Here is a 25,770-nt window from a genome sequence, read left to right as displayed (position 1 = left end):
CGTACACACTGTACACACGCAAGATTCTCATCCGATATCAGCCCTGAGCCAATTATCGGACGAGAACCATTGCACGAGTGCACTTGGCTTAAAAGGGGAATTCTCTTTTTATAGCGATCTCGTCCAACATTTCTGCTTCAGAGAAGTAAATATAGGAAAAATCTCCTCAACATAACCTAGGTTGCAAAATAATAGACAAACGGGTTTTAACTCTTTCCTACTTTAGCTAAAAGAAAAAAAATTAGGCTTAAAAATAGTAATGAGTCATGTCCCTTTTTTAAATAAATAAAACTCTTTTTCAGGATATTGTGTTTTACCACGCTTGGAATAACATGCAAGCCTTTAGCACCCATTTCTTATTATAGGAATAAATCATTTTACAGTACAATAAAGCAAAAGTTGTAAGGTTGTGTAATTCACCTGGAAAAAAGCTCTGTTAGCTTTACTATGCTGATCAATAATAGATCATCCTCTAAGTAACTTGATGGTTCCTTGGGTTTGGTGTGCTAGAAGGGAGCCCAGAGGCTGGTGCAGGATTAGTAATTGCTCTGTGATTAGTGTGTGTGATATAAGTGTTCTTGTAATCTCCATAACTGCCTTGGAGCACTGATTCACTATCCAGCTCTACCACAGGCAGTTAGGAAGTGAATGCAGATTTTAATAGCTTTGATTTTTGAATGGTTGAGCATGTGATAAAAATTTTCTATGAGGTCTTTTCAGGCCAGCAACAAGTTTTGAGTAAGAGATGTGCCTGCATATCAAGAAAGGTACCACTGTACAAAATAAAAATGTAATTATGTAAAAAATACTGTTTTTTCTCTTCATACACAGCAGTCTCCAAGATGTTTAAATCTGTTCGTACTGCATACTTTAGAAATTAGATCAAAGCTAATCTTGAACAAACGTAAAGGATCTTTTCAAGTTTCCACCCAAAACCAATATTTCCACAGTTGTGGTGCTGTGAGGCCATCACATCCTTCTTATATCCCATAGGGCTTGTCAGTTCAAATTCTTCTTGCACGGACCCTGGACTTTCTCCACACTTGCTAACAATAGGTGTTTTAATTTCTGCAGTGTTCATTTGTGAATTTGTTGTTTATGAAATATAAGACCAACCTTTGCTGAGTCAATATATACAGTAGACACTATCTCCAACTACGTGTCTTGTGGAAAACTGGACGCTTGTAATGTAATTTCTTCACTTCTTTCACAGGTACTGATATTCAAATTGTAGTTCTAGATATACCACTGGAATGAGCTATACATGCTCCTGTTCTCAACAAATAAGTGGGAAACTGTACTGACTTTGCTAGACCCACTTTGTGTTATCACTATATCCCTGCAGTGCTATCAAATGGTATAAATATATGGATATAGATTAGGTTAAAAGTTTTATCTCGTTTTTCCATTTTAAGTTATTTACTCTACTTGATTTGAGAAACATCCTGATATACTGATTGCTTTAGATATTCTAAAAGTTTGACTTTGTGAAGACAGATCTAAGAATTTAGTTGTGTTCTAGAGACAGTAAAAGAAACACTTAAATGGTGTACTTTCCATCATCTACCAAAAATGAGATTTAAATGGAAGGACGAACATCTATTAAAAGGGGATACATTGTAATACTGCTTAATTCTGATGGTAAATCTACTAAATATACTAACTATGTCAAAGAAAGTTATAAAGCTGCATCGTGGTACTAAAAAAATCTGATCCTGAAGTTGCTGTAGAAGTTTTAGGTTGGTATGTCTCTTCTATTATTCCTAAAAAGAAAGGAGAGATACCAGAAGTAGTAAGATGTGCTTGGAGAACAATTATTGCTTTTTAGTATTCTGCATCATATTTTTAAGCTTTTTTATGCAATAAATATAATTAATAAAATTAAGTGGGTCAGTAGGCCTGCTCCCCTGAAAATTTGTCACAACAGGCCTGAGATGATGAAATAAAGCACTATTTTTCATTCTGATGATGATGTCCTTGATAAGCTGTATAGAATACATATTATTACAGAATGTAATATAATCTTAACTGAGCCTTTCTCAACCTTTTTTAACATGGAGAACCCTTGAAATAATGTTCAGGTCTTAGGATACCCCTGTTACAATATCTATATCCACAGCTCACAGTACAGTGTGGTGGTCAGTGGGAAAACTAATGTTACATTGCTGGCCAGTGGAAAGATTGTCACCCTTACACATAGCCAAAAACATAATTGGTGTCAGTTGAACTGACACAGATTGCTCATTGCTCAAGGAACCCCTATTAACCCATGGTGCATCTCTGGGGTTCCATGGAACCCAGTTTGGGAAACACTGATTTAGCAAATAGAGGAGTTGCATCTGAATGTGGACCATTGCAGTTCAGGCGTTGCTGAAGCCCAAAGGTACAAAGGCAGCTGTATTTGTTATGGCTACTGTAAGGATTGTATGAAGTGAGAGTTGCGCACACACAGAGTTTTGTACACCATCATAGATATTGTAGAAGACATTGGCACCCTCATTACCTGCAACTTAAACAAATGTAAACCATCTAAAATATAACAAAAACAACAAGCTGCATAGAAATTGACCCCAGTTCTGCTTCATTTGCTGGGAAGTGTTCCTGAGCTATTGAAGCCAGGAGGGGACACATTGATGTGTATTTAGATTCACACTCTTGGTTTATATGTTTCATATACCTTTACCCTTTGTTCCTGGTAAAAGAGGAGTCATCTCACCATTTACATCAAGTCCTAATATTGTTTAATGATTGTAAATTTTTTGGGACTATAACTGCCATTAAAATTGACTAAGATCAGCAGGGTTATTATTACGTGTACTGAATGTTTTAAATCATCAAATGTAAACTAGTTATGTACAATGGTGAAATACAAAACTGTAATACCCATTCTGCATTGTCAAGAGCCTAAGAGTGCCTAGTTGGAAACAGTTCACTAACACTTTGTGAAAAGAACGATACACCATTTGAAGGATGTTGTTCATCTCTAAAGAATAGACTTTCTTCAGTTCAATGTTTAATAATTTTGCAGGTTTATAATCTCCTATATATTTTTATCATGTTAACCAGTTGTATTCATGCAAAAAAATATAACTCATCCACTTTAGTCAGAGAAGCAATCAAACAGTAACAAAGTTGTATATAGAGAATTTCAAATAAAACTATTTTGATGTTTGTTGAAATTGAGTTTTTTTTGTTACTTTGATGATTACAAATACCATTAGAAGCCTTATAAGATTGACAGTAGTCTTAAAAGGATGGTAATTGGCTACTGGAGAATACAAGCTTCTTTTTACTAAATGTCATAACTAAATGACTTGTCGCTGGAAATATTACAAAGTATATTGTTCTGTGAATTTTTCTTTAATGCTTTGTGCTCTGTTCCTGGAAGAGCTTAGTATTCATATGTCCCTTGCTCCTTAGAGAGTGTAGCTTCTTTGACCTTTGAATGCAGCAGGAGAGAGGATTCAGTGGTTATAAAGATCATATTTTAGACAGTGGGGGAGAAATGTAAAAGTCAAAAAGAACTGGGAGGTGACTATCTAAATGTGAACTATGATTAGATATAGCATTTAATTGGTTTCTGCGTTTCTAGACTTTTTAACATGCAAATGTACCCTTAATCCAATAGGTTATGTATAATTTTTTCAAACCAGTAATATTTATTGAACACTCTGCATTTTTAAATCTGATCTCAGACTCTTTTTTGTGTATATATATATATATATATATACACACACACAGTCACAATAAAAATATACACTCTCTTTTAATTCTAAGGATTTGCATATCAAAACATCAAAATCATCTCCTCCTAGACCTAGCAGATCCTAAAATCAGGTAAAAAAAAAACCTCAGATAAACAACATAATAATAATAATATATTTATATATACATACATAAAAAAAATATATATATATGCACTTTGATAAATGATTATCAACAAGTGTGACGTCTATAAAAGCAGACATTTTGGCAGTTTGTTGGTCTGGAGCATTCAGGTGTGTGTTAACACAATGTCAAGGGGAAAAGTTATCAGTAATGATCTTGGAGAAGCTATAATTGTAGATTAAGAAAGATTATTCACAAATAGAAAACATTGAAGACAGTTACTAATCTTCCCAGGAGTGGATATCCCAGCAAATTCACCCCAAGGTCAGAAAAATAGCTAGAAAAAAAACCTTAGCAAAAGCATCATCTCATACTCTACAGGTCTCTGTTCGCATGTTACATTTTAACGTTCATGGTGGTACAAGCATGGATTGTTTGGAATAGTTGCTAGAATTAAAGCCCCTTCTCTCCTAAAAAAAGACAGACAGACAAGACTAAAGTGAAATGTTTGGCCATAATGCACAGTGCCATGTTTGACAAAATCAAACACAGAATATCAGCAAAAACACCCAATATTGGCTGTTAGTCATGATGTTGGAGGTGTAATGATTTGGGGCTGTTTGCAACCACATGACATGGCATCAGTCAGTGAGTGGACCATTACCTCCTCTGTATACCCAAATATTTTATGGCCATTTTAGAGGCCCCTAAATCTTGGCCAAAACATGCAACAGGGCAATGATCCAAACCACATCAGCAAATCTACAACAGACTAAAAAAAGGAAAGAATTAAGGTGTTGCAAAGCTCCACCCCATAGAATTGTAAATTCTGTTGTATGTTGTTTTACACCTGTGGTTGATTAGAACCCACTAATGCCCAGATGATTTATAATGTCCTGATACATAATACCTTAAAACTGGAAAAGGATGTACTTTCCTTTTCACATGATTGTTGATGTATAAATCATGCTTTAACAAAACATAAAGTGAAACTTAAGTTAAAATAAAATAAAATCTCACTTACCTTAACTTTTGCAGAGCCCTTGATTCCTCCACAGATGGCCTCAATTTGGTCCTGTTCCCTCCTGTTGTCCTCTTTTGTCTCTCACTCTTCTTACGTTTTCTCCCTTCTTCCTACGTCAACTGATCACAAACTGCGCAGGCTGGAGATTTGAGTGACGTGTCGTACTGTAAATGTAGTATGAGTGAGATCGGCATTTTTTTTTTCAATGGACAATATTGGGAATGTTCTTTTGGTGGGAAAAAAATGTTGCTCGACTATTAACTGTTTCTGTAAATTAAAAAAAAAAATTTACTTGTCTAGCCTAGCTCGTGCACATTTACCCATCTCTAGTAAAATGTGTAATACCCAAAACAAAATCTTGTAGGGGTGTTATTTGCAACTTTCACAGATTGCTTATATTATTCAGTATTTCATTCACTTTTAATCCAGGTTCTCTTGAGGCTTTTTGATATGAAATGCCTTGAAAATGTTCAATGAAAGGTCTCTTGTTTGTCAGCTTCCTGTGACAATAAAGATGCTTCTTAAACTTTACGCTGAGACCAGTATAACAATTAAATCGTCTAAATGATCATAAACTATAATAGCCACTTAGTTATTTTCATTTATTTTGCCATACTCAGTTGGAATTGTGTCCTTTTACTAGCAGCCTACTCACTAAATAGAACATTAGCTTTACTTTGCTAGCTAAATACTGTATAAGCTTGTTTCCTAGCAAGAAAGATGTGAAGAAAAGAACACTTTACAGTGAGGGAGAAATGCAGTTAAGACTTGTGTACACAAGCACCTTGCCACACAGCATGTATTCATTCAATTAACTGCAATGCACAATAATGTAGAATTTGCATGCCTCAAGAAAAACTATTCCGCATTGTCTATGTCAGTGAGTTGTACACCAATAAATGGGCTAGTGAAAGAAGCACACCTCAAAAACATGTTGGGATACAGTCAGCGCTGGTGTTAATGGTCCTGCAATCTAAATGGATGAATAAAATTTATCACTGGGCATTTTCTAGTCTATATGTGAAATTTCTTAAAGCTAAACTTTTAGTGCAAAAAAAAAATACCTTTCACAGGCGTAAAGCTGTCGATCCCTCCACAAACGTGAGTAGGTCCTGCGCTACCCTGACTTTGTTCTTTGTGGCCCAGACTGGACAGCAGACACGCCCATCTTCTTCCGGCATCTTCTTAATTCACCCCAACTCGTACCGCGCAGGTGCAAGATTGGGTGACATGTCTTCCTAAAAAAAAAAAAAAAAGGGGGGGAATTCACTGAGCATTAAAGAGATTGGCACTTTGTTTTTACCGTTTTTTTTTTTTTTTTGTTTGTTTTTTTACATTCCAGGTAAGCCCCTTATGACACATGGATGATCTCAGGGATGGACATAAGTAGCAACCCGCCCTCCCCTGGGATATGTGATGTATGTATCCTAGGAGTTTGTGGACAGAAGGGGAGGGGGAGTATTAAAACTAACAAACATTTTTATTTTATAATTAATGGTTAGCCACATATTATATAGTGTTAAAAATGTGGTCTCCTTGTGTGTTGGTGGTAATCTACCTTAATCTGTTTGAGTGTTGTTGAAATTGAAAGGTACAAATTGCAGTTTGTGTGGCCAATATCTTTATTTTGCAGGGCTGATAAATGGTAGGAGAAATTAGTTAAAAGGATTTTTACCTTTTTGCCTTGAGTCACTTCTTTTCACTACCTTATAAAACAGCCTAAACGATTTTATCATATATTTGCAATTGCATACATCATTGCAGATATGACTGTAAATTTCCATATTCATCACTCTGTGCAATAAAAGTAAGGTCAATCGGTCAGTTTAGCGGTTCTTCACAATGAACCATTAGTTCCAAAACAACAGATTTGTTTTTACGATCATTTGAATAGCTCCATCATAAAACTATTTGTTTAGTGGAGCTACATGTATGGAACTGTTATTGTTGCCACAGTTCTGAGATTCTGTAATCCACAAGTAAGAAAATTAAATCACACTGGTCTTTAAATTCTCTACAATAGTGGAATACAAAAGGTCACAGCCAGCTGTCAGAATGAACTCTATACATCAGATTGCACAGTGAGAAATCTATTGAAATACTGATATGCCAGGAGACACATGCAAATGTGTTTCATTTATGCAAAAGGCCCAGCCATTTCATGGTGACTTACTAAAGGTCCCTGCACCTGACCTATAAGCTTTGTTGCCTAGCAACATTATAAAAAGTCACCGGGGTTGAAGGATGTATCTGTAATATTTTCCTCACTTGGATGCAGCATTTGGATGGTAATGTAAACGTGTACACTCAATCTTGTATGTGAAATAGGATGTGCTTTTCAATTCCTTTCAATTCTTTAGTTTTATTTTTTACCCCTGTACTATAGAACTATGTGACATTGATGGTTATCCAAAACTTATATTAGACTGTGTAAAAAAAGAAATATTAATAACAATTAATGTGTCACAAAGCAAGTTTTGAGTTTGCCAGAGAATTATATTAGGTTTATGACCTGGTCATTTGGCATTTTCCCGATGGTTGATGTTGATAATGTTTCTACTTGAATGAGACACCAAGTTAGGTTTTATTCAGCTAGCAAAGCTTAAAGCTAAATATACAGAAATCCATACAAATGGGCTGCTAGCTAAAAGCAACTTTCATTAGGAAAAAATAAAAAAATCTCCTTTCCCAATGACAAGCCCTCGATCCTTCTCGCTCAGGGAGGTCAGGCTCATACCTGCAATGGGAGAGTGAGCGGGTTCTGGCATCATGACGTCGCCCTGGGGGAAGTTTCCTGCCCTTTGAGTGACACACAGCACCCCGGGTGAGCACGGTCCAAGACCCGGAAATTTAGGGGTCCGAAGGGTTGGCGACCACTGCTCTATATGACACATGCCCATTCTCGAGCATGTGCAGAAGGAGCAGCATGCAGCCTCCTAGGATATGTGAAGCTTTTGTATTATCTTACAAATGTGGTGATAGGTCATTTTTTAATAACACTTAGTCTGTGTACAGATGTCAAATTACTATGTCTGAAAACTATCTTTTATGATAATTTCCAGTCACAGTAGAATGAACGAGCCCAATTCACATAGTGTTGTTCAGGCTTGTGGAGAGGGGGAGACGAGGGAGAGATGCCCTGCGATGTCCCCCTTCCCCAAAAGGAAATAACAGCAGTCATCCTTGGTTGGTTGATTAGTGATTCGCCGGAGTGGATCTTTACCAACATCAGGGGACTTCTGTACACATGCTCAATATACATTCATAGCGATCATAATTGTTTGCCTCACATAATAATTATCCACAGTATGTATGTAGCTTTACAGGTCTTCTTCTTCCACAGGTCTCCCCCTAATCTGTGACTGCTATTTGGAGGAGGGCAAGATACATAAACAGCCTAAATAAAAAAAAATATTAAAAAAAAAACAGAAAAAAACAAATACACCTAGTTTGTAAGCCAGGCTCATTTAACTGACTAGTCAGTCACTATTTGTAGACTATACACAAATACACAGTGATATATGGGAATGTTAAGTAAATATACCAAGGTGGTCTTGTGTTACTGTCTTTGACTGAGTATTCAATACAAAGCTGTCATCACAGCAATCTGTTTGGCCACAATAGCATTATATGCATGTCCTTTATCTAATGACATCAAAGTCTGCAAAGATTCCAGTTCTTTGCCAGTTGCTTTGACATCTGTAATGCAGAACTAAGATAGAAGTGAAAGTCTGGAAAGCAAAGCAGTCGTGTGCCTTCACACTGGGTTCCATTTCAATAGGTTGCATGCACTAAAACCCCACATATCAGTTTCTCCTTGGAGGATAAAACTCCTAAGTGGATTTTTAAAAAGAATAAAGGAAAAACTTGACCTATTCCAATTGTGCTTACTGCCAAATCCCTATCATGATAGGTTTCCTTTAAAGTCAAAACCTAACCAAGATCTGAACATTCACACATTTTTTTAAGACACCTGTTTATAAAATAAAATCACTACATGGCTGATCCACAGCCACTTCCAGGTATCTGACATTTCTGTATGTGTAAATCCCTGCCTCTCCTGCACATTATGGTTTCTCCAACTACTTTCACCATAGAGACCGCAGGGTGCAATGAAGGCTACAGATATTCGCCTTTTAATCCTTCAGAGACTCTGGGGTCGGTAAAGCATTGAAATGCACGCTGTTGAAACTTGACATTCGGTTGCATGTTGCCAAGTGCCTGATGTCTAGCTATCTCTCATGCTATCAGCATAGGTTTAAAGCATTCAGTTTGGTAATATTGGTGTTCCTATCTAAAATCTAGCTGTCTAGTCTGTGCAGAGATCATGTTAATGTTATATCATCCTGTTGAGGGAGCTGCTCCTTTCTTAAGTCAATACTTATTTGGTTTGCCAAGAATGCAGCAGTCCTACATCATGATCATGCTGTCATCCTGGCTTAGTTTGCTGACTTTTTCATGAGATTAAATTAAAGAAACAGCTCACTCTGGATATTTTTTTCCATTTACTCTTTGACCTAAGAAATGACCTGATGCTTTTTCTACTAATTGTTATATCCTTCCTCTGTTTGTTCCCTTAATCTATTTTTATAGCTTCAGTCAATATCCAGCTATCTAGTGAAATTCCTTTTCAGGATGATATGCATCAGTTATGACAGCCGCAAGTCATGATACCGTGTCTTTTTTTTTTTAAATTGGTTTTGTAAAGTGTATTCAGTTTTGCCTAAAATATGCAAGCTTTTACTTGTAATAAATAATACATTTCTTGGTATTGTATATGTTTAATTCGCATTTCAGATGGCTGTATTTAACAGCAGTTACATACCAGCGCCATTGATTTTAAGGAAAGCAGTGATTTCGTTTTACTTAGAAATAAATGATTAAAAAATATTAGTTTTCAATAAACTTAAAACTTATTGATCCTCAAGCCAGGGTCTAAATTAAGACCAAAGGTTGTGTGTAAGCTTGGTATTGGGGACTCTTTAGCACAACAGGAGAATGAAGGGCCAAGGTTCTTTTGAGACCTGCCAAAATTTCAGAATAGTTTTAGAGCAAAAATGTCAAACTTAGGTGAAACAAAAGGCTCTATTAGGAAGATAAATCCTTAATCTACATTATCTCTATTGTAGGCTAAACATTTTTTTTTTTTATTACGCCTAACTTTTACGCTTTTCCTAAATTTACCATGTAACTAAACCCAGGAAGAAAAAAATGTAATATATTGCTAAAGTTATAGTCATTTGATGTGGTGGAAGAACAGTTTTAGCAAGTACAGAATATACTAGTTATTCTTGCCAGAAACACTATGTCCTTGTCACCTCTATTGATAATAAAATGAAGCAAAAACAATCTTATCTTTTCTTTCATAAACGACTAGTTCTATCACGCATCATGTAACATCAGGGGATTGTTACTGGAAACTTGTGCTCCTTTTCAGTGACACATGAATGAACGAGCACTGTACACACAGAGCTGTTATGTTGTATGCAAAGGGGAGGGTGCAAGATAAGTGAGCTGCACTCGACTGTGCTCCCTCCACACCAGGTCTCTCTGCTTCCTTCTGCTGCTCTCTCTGTTATTACGCTGTCCTTTAGTGACTTGAGGTTCAGCAAAAGGAGCTAGTAAGAGCTGTTTGGAATCCAGAAGATTGAAAACACCAAAAGTTTAAGTTTCTTAGCAGACCTTGAGGGAACATTACTCTAGAAAGGAACAGTGTTTGGCAATAGGACAATAGGAAAGGTACACATTTATTTCCATGTAGTGCATTTTATATATGTAACTGTGTAGAAGAAGCAATGCACTTCTTTGAGCATTCAATCAGTTTCTTCCTACTGTTTTCTAACCTGCAGAAAAGAATCTGGTTGCTGTGGACAACACAGACAATTCATTGTAGAGCTAAGCCTTATTGTGCAAAATTAGATCATTCATACATATGCCATGAAGCAGCGTGAAATACAAACAAATGCGGAGAACAACCAGATTCTGTAAACAATTTCTCTAATTACTGTTTTATCTTGATAAAAAGTACATCTGTATTTGCAATATGAATTTTATTTTCAAAACAGCTCTGTTCAACCAGTTAAATATGCATATCCTCGTTTTATTATATTGTGTGCCTTTGTTTAAAGGAAACCTACTGTAACAGTTATAATTAAAGTGCTGATCGAACAGACTGAATTTGATTAAATACTGACAATGGTCCAAACGTGATTATAAGCCATGGGCTCAAATAGTTCAGGGAGACTTTTATTACAATTTAGTGTTTCAACCCTTGGCTTCTCTTGCAAATTGAATATACACTCTGTGTGACATATTACTTTGGACAAAGCCCAAGGAGATCATATTAGCCTTTACATTTTGCCTTATCTACACTGTCCAAGTCACAATGACTTTTCATTTCAAAAGGATCAACCATTCAATCCAAGCCTGCTGATGCTGTACTATTACTATTGTTGCTCAGGATGCGGCCTGCTGCTTGCCCGTATCCAGTACAGCCAGAGAATAAAAAAAAACAGGAAGTTCTTACTATGCCAATAGCTTATTTGCTAATGTATAATAATTTGGAATGCATGCCAGTGCTGCATTCACAATTTCTTTTCATGTTAAACAATTACGAACCGTATTTTTTTAATGAAACATTTCTGAGAATGCCACAGCTGTGGCACTATAGGACGATTGCCACAACCAACTCTCATATTTGTATTTAGCCTGCCATATAGGACTTATATGTGATCAGGGCAATTAGGCCCTGCACAGTAAGGAGGGTTTTTGTCCCATGTGCAAAAAAAATGTTTGCCAGTTGGTAGAACTGGTTAGATTATTTTATCATGTATCCAAACTAGGTTCTTAAATGTTTCTGGAATACCTGTCACACACTAGTGTTGCATATCAGATTAGTAGAGAAATTGTTTGTGCCAAATACAACCCTGTGATGTACAGATTATCACATTAGAATTTAGATTTTTCCCTGGTGAAGTGCTGACATTGAATTGTCTGTAGTGTATTGCACAGCAATGACCTAAAACATTAAGGAAAAAGCCACTAACCTTTCCGTGCAATCCATATCTGCTGGATGCTAACCAGTCTGAAATATCTGTTAACTACATATAACAGCATAGTTATCTGTGGCCGTATTCCAAGCCTGGGGCAAGGCTGTAAGTATAATAGAAAAAGATTTGAATATACAATAACAATAATGAGTGGCCCATCAGAGAAAGTGTATCTGGAAAAGAACAAGTTTACTCTTGTGTTAAAACCCTATAGGTTTACCCACCCCCCCTCATATCCAGTATGCCCGCACACAGACCTCAGAGCCATTGTGCACCAGTTCCCTTGAGCCTTGCCCTCTGCCATGCTAGGCAAAGCTAACAGATGACATTATAGAAAAGTTCAACTGTTTTTGTTTAATTAGCCAAACATCAATTGCACATTGAATCATCACTAAAATTATTTTCAAAACTGCTACAGTGCGCTAGACCTCATGCTTTAAAAAAAAACAGTATTTCGGAAGAAAATTAATTGGTTTAGGAATAAAGAATACATTACCTCTCTTACACAATACTTTTTCCCTATTCTCAGCTGCAAATCAAAAGGAGACTCTGACTCTGACCGTTAAAGTAAAAGAAGAACCTAAAGATGAAGAACTTAGCAGTTCCCTGTCTCCACATTCTGGTTATACCTACAGCCATGAATCCGAGGCACGCCTCTCCAGCACACCAGATGAAGCCAAGACCCAGGAAACACAGCCAAACCTATTGACACAGGATATCTCTGTCAAAGCAGCATCTGAGCTCCTCATGAAGCTTTCAGGTAATTAATTAATGCAGCAGTGCTGTGTCATTTGCCCTCTAGTGGATTTTCCGTAGAAATATGCCGGCAAATTTACCGTTCCCGGTGTAATTACAAGCTTGGCTAAAAAGCCAGGACTGATCTGTCAGATTCTCACCACTGGTCCTTCCCTCCTAAAAAGAAAATCAAGTTCCAATTTACATATATGGAAATTACATGAACAATGTCTTTCATATCATAAATGCCTTAAATTTGCCCATAACGATGCTCTGCATTTGAGCACCATTTTGGATTGACTACCAATAGGATTTCTCCATTATAAGTTGTAAAAAAATCTGTTTACTGTATTATGTTACTGGGAGATGTTTTTTAATCATAGCCTTTGGTATGATATTGGCCATTCTGCTAACAATTAATTTTATATAGAAGTAATTTATATTGACAATAAAGACCACATAGTAGAGTGTAGACCAATATTCTAAAAATAATATATCTAAGTCATATAGGAAGCTAACATTTATTTGAAAAAAAAAGATTTTAATGTATTAGTATATTTTAGTGAAATCTAGTAAAGTATGTGTGACTGACTACCTTTGGTGCTTTCAAATATGTGGGATACCCAGTCATGCTCAGACAGACGGAACCAATAGGGGGCCCTCTGTATAGATCAATAGTGACGTGAGCCCTAAGAAGGGCCAAGGGGCAGAGTCTAAGTAACAGTCTGGTTTTCTCCAGAGCCTCTGGTAGTGAGGGTATTGCACTACAGACTAATACTAGGTTTCCATCGTTTGGCACCCCAAAGTGGACAAAACCGTGCAAAATCAATGGGCAAGAAATTAGTCGATGATGACCAGGGGCCAAGGCAGGCAGCAAACAGGCGAGGTCGGAAACAAAACTGGGGGGTCAAGTACCATAGAGAGGCACAGGTGACACAGGGTCACAGTACACTGGAAGGTGACAGGGGACACAGGCAGCCCTGTAACACAGGTGATAGCAGGAGACACAGGTAGAGACCTGAGGCTCGGGTGAGACAGGTCACCCAAGGCACAGGGGAACGCAGGAGACACAGGAATATACTGGGGATTTTGGAACATGAAAACAAGTATTGCACAAGGTAACAGCGGACTGGACAATAAGAGGGTTAGAACAGTGAAACACTTCAGCAGACCTAGGGGACTCGGCAGTAGTCTGGAGACATATTGCTAAAACACTGAGCACTGCGTCTGCGTCAGCTAAAATAGCCAGGGACTATCAAGAGCCCTTCTCCTGATTGGGCAGTGGTAGAACTGATGAGGATTTACCAGGAAGAACAGGCACTGCTGGGTTCCTAACTGCCCACTTTCGTAGGAGAGAGGAGGATGCTTTAGTGAGGAGGAGGTGACATCATCCAGCCTGTCTGCCTGGTCAGTATGAAAGCCAAAATTCTAGCATTTCCTACAGAGGAGTACAGCAAGTATTTCCACATTTAAAATCCATTTTTTTTCACACTTTGTTAGGATACATTTTTATAGCTTTGAAATGCACTCTAGTAGTTAAACTGCAGTAGCCTATATTACAAAATTGTATCACTGGGTAACCAACATAAGCACACATCTGAGCAAATATACTGAACCTTATTTGCAGTATTAACAACTGTAGAGGTGGGGCCAGGTAGCATGAGTTCTCAATTTGAGAGATTTTAAACTAGTACAATATGTGGAATTAATGGAAGAATTCCTCCTTCAAAAGGAAAAAATATAGGTCTATAAACAAAAATTCTTGTCCCAAAGACTTCTCCATGTTGTAGTTTTACAAACTAGAACAAAATGCAAACCTTTATTTTTTGTTTTTTTAAAAACATACTGTAACATGTTTTGAAGGTGCAGAATGCTTTTAAAATAATAGTCAACTTTATTTATCGATCATTTAAGCATATTTAACTTTTATCTTTTTTAACCATTAACAAGAAATATACAAACGCAAAAAGGAAACTTTATTCAAAAAGCTTTATGACTAAGAACAAATAGTGTGAAATGAATAGATGGGGCTTGAATGAAGTTTCCCAGTACTTTACTCCTATTTGTGGACTCGGTGTTCGTGTTTGTATTGATATACAGCTGGGCAAAGCTGGTGAGTCACAAACAAGGAGGGAGTGTTGATGCACGCTAGGCTTCTCATGGCAGCAGTATCATTTGTGTACAAAAAAACATCTGTTAGATGAATATATATTACCTGCCCATTTGCTTTGTCAGTGCATACAAGAACCACCTTTTAGAAGCAATTCTCCTGGCTTCTTAATTGGGTTGCTAGAAAATATTGACCCCCTCCTTTTTTTTTTTTTTGTTAAACTGATGTTGCTCTTCTTTATTGGCAAGGTCTGTTGGTGCATTGCAATAGGCAGATTCTTAGATGAAATTGAATTAGACCGAGTATTTATAGATGTAGAAGATCCATCCTTGCCTGGTTTCATTTACGTTCCCCTTAACCTCGACTGGTTTCCCAGTTCCTTCCAATGACAATTCTATACCTGTATGCGAACACCACCATACATGATTGTGACAAGTATTCTCAAGGTGTTGAGCGGACTTCCTTCCTCACATAACAGAGAAGATAATCAATTTTAACATTCACCTTTTAGCAAACTTAATTTGGCTTTTTAATGTTTTTTTTTTCAAGCAACAAGGTCTTGGGCATCTGTTTAACTTGAGTGAATACGTGGGTAAAGCATAAAATTATTTTTCCAATTATTGTAATGTGTGATACTTGTCATTAATTAAAAAAAAAATAGACTTGTAGAACCTTGGCAGAAATTGGCATGATTCCATTCAGCAGTGCACAGATTAGGAGTTTGGGGATATGAAACACAACAGAGTGAAACTACCATCTGTGACTGTCTGATCAAGCCCATCTCGCTGCTCTGCTGATTGTTGTATTAGCGGCTGCTATTACATCACCGGGGTCAGGCTGGTGCACAGATCATACAGCTCAGTGAACACAACACCTACTGACAGACAGTTGTTGAATGTCATGTGGTTTGAATATGCTAAAATGTAAAACAACATAAATTATTTTCCCACATGAGCACTGCCATAAGGATAATTTTGCAGCTGTTCTTCTACTGTACCAGATTTATGATTTATTTTTTTTAATTTGCTTTTTTCAATTTATTATTTGTTTTGTTGAGGTGTCAGTGTTGCAAAACTAACTATTAGTGGCCCCCTCCAGAAAGAACAAGCTGTGTAAAAGATACTGTATCTTACCTTGTCATCGTGTCCATCCCATTATCTGGTGCTGAAGATGTTCCTGTTCTTCCCACCAGTAACCTAGATGATTCCGCCTTTGATCAAGCCACTTCACTCTGAGCCCTCGTTCAGCCATTGAACCTTCTTTCCTTCGTTCAACTCACAAACTCTTGGCCTCTTTTTTTTTTTTTTTCCTTTAGCCATTGTCTCCCAGCTCAAGCCACTACTTTCCTAACATCTCCCCTTTCACCTTTTCCCTGCATGAATAATAATCCACTTGTACAATTTGGGGTAGGTGAAGTTAGAAGACTCAGTAGGGACTCATCACTGCCCTCACTTTACAAAAGAATACTATAAATAGATTGCTTAAACATAGTGAATCATTATATTAGGATTAATTGCATATTTAAAATAAATTGAAATGTTATCCACTGGTGTGTGCTTTGGGTATGTTGCAAGGGACTGTAAAAAATAGGTTTTTGGATGTGGAAATAACACTTGCACTATTTGTTGCCATATTAAATTTTGATGATAAAATGAACAGTGACAGTAGCAACAAGTGTGAAGGAGTAGGAGGGAGAATTGAGGAAATTAATACAATAAAAAGGTATATCTTAGGTTAAAGTCAAAGTTGCAGATATGTTTTGTTCCAATGGGGAAGGAAAAATGATCAGGGGCAAAGGGGGTATGGTCATTAAATATGAACAATCGACTGGGTGAAAGGAGAGTTTAGAGGTAGGACAGGTATGGCGGCAGTCAGGTGATATAGGTTGAGAGATGCGGTAAAAACAAAGGGCCTTGGTAATACCATCAAGTAAAAAAGATACTGTGCAATTCATGTCAAGTGGTGTGTTTTGTTTTTTTTTCTGATATTGTTGTGTACTTATTTGTATAGGGTTGTTTACTAAATGTTTGTCTTAACCCTCCCGAGATCTTCTTGGACTAGAAGAAAAGTTTTTGTGTATTTCATTTTTATTTGATTGAATGTTATATTTTAGTGTGTCAGTCCTGAGTTTTCAACCTTTTATATATGTTGATCTGTGGATATGTTTGTATCAATAGTAATTTTGTCTTTCCAGCAGTATAGATTAAGACTTGGATAGGGCTCATTTATTACTTATGTGTTTGGAAGAAACATGTTTGCACCTTATGTTTTACAATCACACAATTTGAAAATAAAACTTGTATTTTTTAATGTGCAAAACATTTTTTATATTTAATATCCTCCCATTACACAAGTATACATATACTTTTCTAAGAATCTAAAGCCTGATGTTGTTTACATTATGTTTTTTCTACAAAAATAATCTTTGTGTTTGTGTCCTTTCCATTGTATTACTTTGTAAGTTACTTTGTAAATGTTAAGGCATATACTGCACTTACAAAAATTAACATGCTAAAAACTTGGCTTTACTTAATTTGCTTGATTAAATGTAAACATCCTTTTACAGTAAATGGTACATTGACAATGTACGGGAAAACAAACAAAATCTGGTACCTGCACTCTCTCTAATATGCAGTTATCACTGTGCAGGGCAAAGCAACAAGTTCACTTAACTGCTGCCCATGTAGGCACTATATGTATGCTTAGTATTTCCATGTAACCAGTCATGTGGGGTGTGGAGAAATACCCAGTACGTCTAGGTTTGGGGATGCATTTGAGTCACTCCCTTTCCTGCAAGGTGACAGCAATGCTGCTTAATGATTGGTTGCCCAGGCACTCAGTGATGTCCCAGAAAGAAAAGTACTTAGCCCATGTAAGCTCTATGGAAAGCACAGATTCACTATATGAATTAAAGGAAACTTCTGTTGCTTCATTGTTGGTCTATAATTTGGCAGATTCAGTGAGCAAAACCTTGTGGGTACTTTGCTATGTCAGCATTTTCTTTTCAAAGTTACAACAGGTTAGAACACCCTGCTTTTTAAAGTTCTTAAGGTGCTTATTTTCACGAATATTGCCACTTTGTTATTTTTGTAAGGAAAGGTTTTCTTTTTCTGAGAATATGTTGAGATTTAGTTTGCTCACATTTTATATCCCACCATGCCCTGGCAAATGTACAAGAAGTAATTTATACTACAGTTATTGTTAAAAAGACTGCCACTTTGTGTTACCACAGAAACAAGAACTTAGTTGTCAGTGATAATATTTTCTAATTTATTCTGCCCACAGTACCTGTTTAAAACAAATCTAAATCAAGCTATAATTTGTTATTTACTAATCACATGGTGTTCATTTATGTTCCTCTTTGCCTTGATTTGTAAGCTATGTTTTCCTGGGAAGTACTGAAAAGAAAGAAGTTCTCTTGCTTTTCTTTTTATTTTCAGAACTCAGGGTTCCAGATAAAAGATCTTTATGATGGTTAATGACACCTGAGGTTAACAAAGACAAATTACGTGATGTAAAATGATGCTTGTATGGTAAGGGGGGAGTGCTGCACTGAAGTGTGAATATTTTCATTATCCACATTCATCTCCTTCACTGGAGAATTTATCAGTGAAAACAAAAGGCCGCTGACAATAGCCAAGAGTGGGCCTAAGACATGTGACCGATACAATAACATTTATTTCTAACTTTGGCAGCAGTGACATCAGGTAAGCTGGTTTGTATTATAAAGAAGATATCCAAGAACAATGAAAATCTGCTTTTTGTTTTGTAGACCTTAAGAGTAGCAACATGCAGAAAGTTTGCACCCGATATAGCCTTTGTAGAGACCAGCCTATAACCATTATCTGTCACATTGGAGTCCAGTCAGTAAAACACAGTGGTGATGACAGAGAACAGGTAAATGTTAGAATTGGTTGGTTATTGGTATGGTAAGGCATAATATCTGACTCCTTCACTAGGTAGTCTGTAAAGGACAGATTTGATTTCAGCTCTTTATCCTACGAAAACCAAGGAAATGCTAGAGAGTTACCCTGCGTGTTTAATGCATAGAGGTGTTCTAAACAAATTGTATATTTAAATATTTTTAATTACCGTGGGTCACAGAGTTGAGCCCTTGTTATGAGTTTATGTAAAACACACCCCATGGCCCCATGGCTTTCCTTAGTTTAAGATTAGGCTATCTTCTTTTTTAAAGTTAGCCATGCAGACTTCCCTGTATTCGTCTTTAATTTTTTTAGGTGACGGCAACATTTACATCTAAATAATATGTTCTTTTTAGTACTTTTTGATTGCTTTGGCTTATATGGCTTATATTGTTGACTATAGCTGATTAATTTTTTACACTTCTGCATAGTATTTCTGTGTCAAAAAATCTTTTAATATAGAGGTTACCATCCCAGTTTTATAGGTCCAAAAAATATATTGTTCCACAGTGTGTCTTATTGAGAAATGCAGGAAGGCATATTGGTCAAAACTAAATATAATTTAGGTTCTTTTTACTGTTTGAGAATTTATAACCACAGAGCTTTCTTTCTGTTTCTATAGGTTTTCCTTTAAAAAAACAAAAACAAAATAAACCCTTTTTTTCTTATACAGGAAAAGTACACTGCCAGTGGTAAAAACACATATTGTGAACTTATTGTATTGGCAAAAAATGTTGGTCCGTTTTTTTTTTTTTAGTTTTAGAGGGGTTTTCCAAATTATTTTGTTTCCCCTGATGACCCCTTTTTACCTCCTGAATTCTAGTTTCTTTTTGGGGTGTTGTCCAAATGGCATTTACCGGCCTAGGTTCCTTGGTCTCATTACCCTTTTATATATAGAATATTAATGGTTGGCTGTAGCAATAAAAGTCAGTCACAACCTTGAGCCAAGGTCTTGAGTTCCCAAAATGGAAATACTGGGTTTATAAAAGCAATGGTAATATATATACATATGTAATCCAGCATACAACCTGGGCCTGTGATGACAGCTCTCAAAACACAGGGGGAATAAGCTAATTTGTCCTCATATTTTATGTCTTTATTTGTATTACATCGATCATATGAATAGAACATATATTATTGCATGGTTATATTAGTTTTTACTAGATAATGCTGTAGATACAGTATCCTAAATATACAATGATATAGCAGCACATATGGCCAGTCTGTCCATTGGAATCAATAGGACGATAAAATCGGTGGTAACACTGCACAAACAAAAATCATACGTTTTACTCAATAGTCTGTGGGAACAACGAATAAACCAGAAAGATCACTCCCACAAAAACGATCAACTGATTGCTAAAGGTGACTCACTAAATGACTGTGGCATTGTCTAGTTACAAGCACCTCTTTAAAGACATACGCATTCCTCCAAGTGACTTGTGCTGGCTTATAATTGTGAGCTTCTGAACATGAAAGAATTGTCGGCCCCTATGAACTGATGCTGAACTTTCTATTTAAAGATGTTTAAAGCAAATTCCTCTATCTGAGTGTCTGGCAGCAATTCGACATTTTGCACAGACTAGAACAGTGTTCACCTTTGAAACAAAGCATAAAGGCCTCGTGTTTTTCTTTTCTTATTCTTTTTTTTCACAATGCTGCATTCTTAGCCTCCTCCTTGTAAAATGCATCCGACTGACATTCACAAAATTTGTTTTGGTGGCACAGGCAGACACATAGACATGCATTTGTCATGTATTTAAACAAGCTTCAATGTCTGAAGATTACATGAAAGAGACATATTATCAGTTGAAAGAATAATCACAAACATGTCATAATAATTTTCAAGAGGTTAATAGAGGTAAAATGTTGAAGGGGTTATACAGTTTTATTTCTTTCTTTGTATAATCTGATATTTTCTTACACACAATCCTGTAATCTCATTGAAGTATACTGGTAATTACAGTTTGTAAATCTGTACAGAGAAGCAAGTATCTAGTAGTCTTATTTACTTGTAGGATCGGGAAAATAGGTAAGCTGATATATATATTGAGGTGGATATAATAAAGGAGTTGAGAATCTTCACTCAATATTTTTTGCTTATTTATTACATCTGTACAGATTTGGATAATGTAGATTCTTGTTTCCTTTAGTAAATCACCCTCAAAGACAGTGTTTATGTGCCAAAATCCTTTGTGGCATGGATTCAGCCAGCTGCTAGATGCACTCCTTAGGAACATTCAGCCATTCTGACTCGGTAGCCTTATCCCATTGCTGCAGATTTTTTTGCCATACTTTCATGCAGCTAAAATCTGGCTACCTTATCCAAAAAGGATTTATGTTTGGCAGAAAGGTTAGTAAGACCAAACAATGATCTTTTACCCACGATCATTCACATCTGGAGCCCACTGAAGCCTCACTTTTCTTTTGTCAGGACAGAAGTTTGTAGACTTTATGGCTTTCTACTGCTGTTGCCCATCTTGAAATTTTCCATAACCTCTAAAAACAGTTGGAAGTTTTTAAAATCCTGCAGCCATTACATCTAGTACCAGCAATTATTGTTGTGCCATGGGAATGTTACTTGTGAACAGCCAAATTAATTGCTGTTCTGCTTAGTGATATACCTGGGGTATAGGGGTGCTTTACTGTGGGTGCAGACAGCTAGAAGGTGCTTTGGAACTGCCATGCACATACTTATCTGCAAAACCCCCTTGGAAGCTCCCACAGCAATGCAGCACCAACATAGCGATAATGTTCCTCTGATTTGGCCTATTTTGGATAGCTCTCCAAGACTTTCTTTCAGCTCTGTCACATAACACAACCTTGTTGAAGGGAACACAAGTTATCACATTGCTTGTTTTTTGCATGCACTATGTCTTGATTTTTTGTTTATGGCTTATGTATTATCACATTTGCTGGCTGCATATTGTCATATTTGGTGCGTACTTTCCACTATATGTTTGAATATATACAAGTATTGTTGTTTCCTATTGCTGGTTGCTGTTTGGTGGAATATAATACTATAACTCAATTCCCTGTGAACTGTGCACTCTGTAACAAAAAAAATGTGGAAACGGGTTGGCATGAAATTAATAAAAAAACACTACTGGTTTGGCTATTTGCATCGGTATTTTAAGACTTATCTAAACCCAAAGACTCAATGCTTATATATTGCAGCTTACCAGGCCTTGATGTAGTAGTAGTATTGGTTTCCAATTTTAGGCATTATCAACAAGTAGAGAAAATACCTGTTGATCTTGCCAGATATGTAACAATCTTGATTTTTAATGTAAACTTGAAAGGAAGCACATAGACACTTGTGTAAATGACTAGTCATGTTAATTCATCATGTAATGGAGATGAACAAAGCCTGACAAGATTTGAAGTCCAGTCTTTGTGATACTATGGCCACCTTCCTAGATGCAGCGGAAAAAAAAGCATAAACACAAAGGCTACGTACACCATGTGCAATAATTATCGTTGGAAATGAACGATTAAAGACCGATTGTCCAATAATCGTTAACAAAAAAAGTGAACAACGAGTGGCCAACGACGACGATGAATGAGAAATGCCGATGGAAACTAACAGCGGTCCCAGCGGATCTGATTGGGCGACAAACAATCGCTATCTATTGTGTGTACGGTCGTATAGTGATCGTGGATGGTTCTGCGGTACATGTCCCTCCCTGCATCGTTTAAACGATAGTATCTAGTGTTTGTACATTATTGGTGGATTATATTTGAACGATCTTATTGTTACAGCATGTAAAGAATCATGCACTATGCGATCGTTCATTTTCCAACGATTGCACGTGTGTACATAGCCAAAGAGTCAGAAAGAAAACATGGTATTTGCAGAACTGTGAGGTAAAAATAAAGTAGAAAAACCTATTAAAAAGACTTATTTGGAGGCTATACCTGTAGGAGTTGTTAAGCTGCAATGGAACACATTTTTATTTTTGAGTTTGGATATGTTTTGTTAATGTTTTCACTAACTGTAAGTTCCTCTTACGACTAGAGAGAACATGAAAGACATTTGACTTGATGTAAGAGACCATTGTTGTATTTGTCTAGCAGTATACAACAATGGAGCGGTATGTCATATGTCATCTAACACAGATTCATGTATTTTACAACCATGGAGAGAAGTCATCAGACATAATGATTGCCATTCCATTATAAATTACCCACCTTGTCCAACAGGTGGCAGTATTGTGGGTTAAAGGCATGTTTTTGGCTTTCTCCCTATGTTACCTTATCTGTATGCAGGAAATAGGGTGATGGATCTTTATGCAGACTTTTTATAACTTTTTTCCATTTGTGGGATAAGGTTTTGCAAGGGTTTTTACAAAAGTATATGCCTTTATTAGTTTTGTTAAGCGCACACTAACTGTGGTAGATCACATAGGCAAATTGTTTGCCTTGCACTTGTTCTTGTGGAGGCATTCCACTAATATATGCTTATCTTTCATTTACTCTTCTGCCATTCCATTTAGCACCAGGATCCAAAGGAAAGCTGAGTCAATCAGTGCTATCACAAGACCTGAATAGCCCTGTGTAAGCTATGGCCATCTGATTCTATAATATATAATACAATAAGAACAGAATAGTAAGAAGCACAGCAAAACTTTCTTTTTCATATTTTTGAATAAATATGTTTAATAAATGCTATTACTTCTATTGTAACTTGTTTGAATAACATTTCTGAGTGATATTATACCTGCATTTTGTTGATGGCAGTAAATTTAGCTTTCCATTTGTAGCTTAGTGTTTTGTGGAATGTGGTCAATGAAAAGCCATCACTGGCTTGTCAATGAGTTTGTTGTTCCAGTCCAGCCTGTATGGTACATGTTTATTTCTTTTGTTGCAAAGCGCTTTGTTGTGAAGTACCAATTACACTCTCAGATGTAACGAGAAGAAAACGGCAACATTTTAGGGTTATAGTCTGTTGTGCCTACGTTTTTATCACAACTTGTATTATTTCACAATATGAAAGGAATTAGGTGGGCAAGGAATGCGGGTTATTTGTTTTTTTTTTTTTTTTTTTTGTAAATATAGTAAGTGTAACAGTATATATATATAGTCTTAAATGCTGTTATGAGTAAATGTTTATTCTTATTTATGAATAGTTTCACTTTTTACCTTTTGTGTTCTGAGCCCATTGTTCCAATGAAAAAGATAAAAGCTACATTCTGTCACAACAATAAAATCACTGTACACATTTTTGGTTTCCTTGTTAATGTGTTTTTCCTGGGTACAAAAGGTAAACATTTTAGATGAAATGGAAGCTATTAGTAACATTTCAAATCCACTTTAACATATTCCTGACATGGAACAATATGAGAGGATATGTTTTAAAATAAAGGATATGTTTGAAAACAAGCATTTCTTCATCTCTAGTAGAGTGGCTGCGCCTAGATTGAAAAAAATTCTCATTGAAGTATTGTCAGAAACACATATTAAATAACACAACTATCCTAAATATAGAGATTGGAAATCTCAGCATATCTTTTTTTTTTTGGCCTCTGCTAAGGTCAAGAGAAATGGAATTGCCATCTTAATTGGAACATAGGTCACCTTTCAAGTTATTTCAAGCACAGCTGACAAAGGAGGCAAGCCTTACACTGCTAGGTACATTAGGGCTGACCCCAGCCACCCTGCTTAACATTTCTGCACCGGATTCACGACAAGAACATCACTTTTAAAAGCTCCTTTAGATCTTGGCTTCCATGAGCGGTTTATTTTTGGAGTTGGTGATTTTAATTTAATTTTAATCATTTTGCTTTCTTCCTGCAAGAATGTTTGAGAGTGAACATATCTTGAATCCATCACATATACATGACATGTAGAAGTAGTTTTAAAAAAGCTGCAAATAAAAACAGTTACTTTTTACCTGTGTACCTTCTCCTTTTATTATGTTGTGTCAGAAAATTTCAGCAGAAATCTTACCAGTTTTCTATTGGTATTTTATTTATGGGATAGAAAGGGCCCTAAACGCATTGCCATCCTTGTCCCTTTTGGGAACATTTTTACTCACTTTGTCATGATAAAATGACAAGAGTTATGTGCCACATTGCACAACTTGTGTCACATTATGGCTCTTTTACCTCCTAGACTGGCCCCCTCCAACATGTAATGTCAGTGCGACACATCATCCCTATGTTGTCTCTGTTGCCATTTTCTTCCAGGTCCACAGTCTTCTGCTTTGGCCAGCCAAGGATGAGTTCACTCCTGCTAACAACCCTGGGGATAACTTTGATCTCAGGTTGCATACTTTGCTGTGCATTTGCAGCAGTCGGCATTCAAATACAAAGAAAGTTTTTTTAATAAGAAACATCTTTTTTTTCATTCAACTATAAACTATATGTAGCTCTTGATAAAGGATTCTAACTCTTTTTGCATAATTCACATACCATCTATTCCATCACGAATAATGCAAGCATGCTACCATTTAGAGGAAGTGATGTCATTGTTCCATTGCAGGATATGCAATTCTTTGTGTCTGCTTCTCTATCAGCCAAAAAATGCAGCTATTACCAAATGAGAAGGGAGAACTGGGAAGAGCCACACTGATTTGTGCAGTTTTAGTCTCTGCTCCACCCTGCAAATACATAAGCTTAATTGCATATTATGAAGGATGTGTTGAAGGCCTATGACCTCTGCATTGGTTAGAGACTTGAAGCCAACAGGTCATTGTGAGTCCACACAAATGGACCAAAAAATTGAAATTAAAGTCCACCTAAATGTCCTTAATGGCAAGCAGACACGACTATAAATTGTCTTCTGACAAAGAACATGCCATGTTTTTTTGTTGTTGTTTTTTTTCCCAAAAATTTTACACGATTCCTTGCCAAGAAACAATAGCCCCCATGCACATACATATGGCAAATACCTGAGTGCTAGCACCAGAGCCTACATATTCTTCAAAAGAATTGTGAAAAGTTTGATGTTAGTCTTTAAATTAGCAAGTTGACTGATATTGAGCAGTAAAAAAAGAGTTGGTCTGCGTTCCTCATTCTTCATATGAAACACAGAAGTTTTTTTTTGACATGCATATGAACTGGCTTGCATATGAGGTCAGAGATAAGGAATATTTATGTC

At 36.5% G+C, this 25,770-nt stretch overlaps 1 protein-coding gene across 1 annotated transcript in view; it reads left to right on the top strand.

Moving 5' to 3' along the window:
* ZNF827 (zinc finger protein 827) overlaps positions 1-25,770 on the top strand; it is a 106,117-nt gene that overhangs the window by 40,785 nt on the left and 39,562 nt on the right. Inside the window, exon 5 of the mRNA XM_072406831.1 lies at positions 12,431-12,661. Within this exon, the coding sequence (XP_072262932.1) occupies positions 12,431-12,661 (231 nt within the window). The remainder of the gene's footprint in view (positions 1-12,430; positions 12,662-25,770) is intronic.

This window comes from Pyxicephalus adspersus, chromosome 3 (genome assembly GCF_032062135.1).
Source record: "Pyxicephalus adspersus chromosome 3, UCB_Pads_2.0, whole genome shotgun sequence".
Classification (NCBI taxonomy): domain Eukaryota; kingdom Metazoa; phylum Chordata; class Amphibia; order Anura; family Pyxicephalidae; genus Pyxicephalus; species Pyxicephalus adspersus.
Note: the sequence above shows the minus strand (reverse complement) of the source record. Positions and strands in the feature narration are given on the sequence as shown.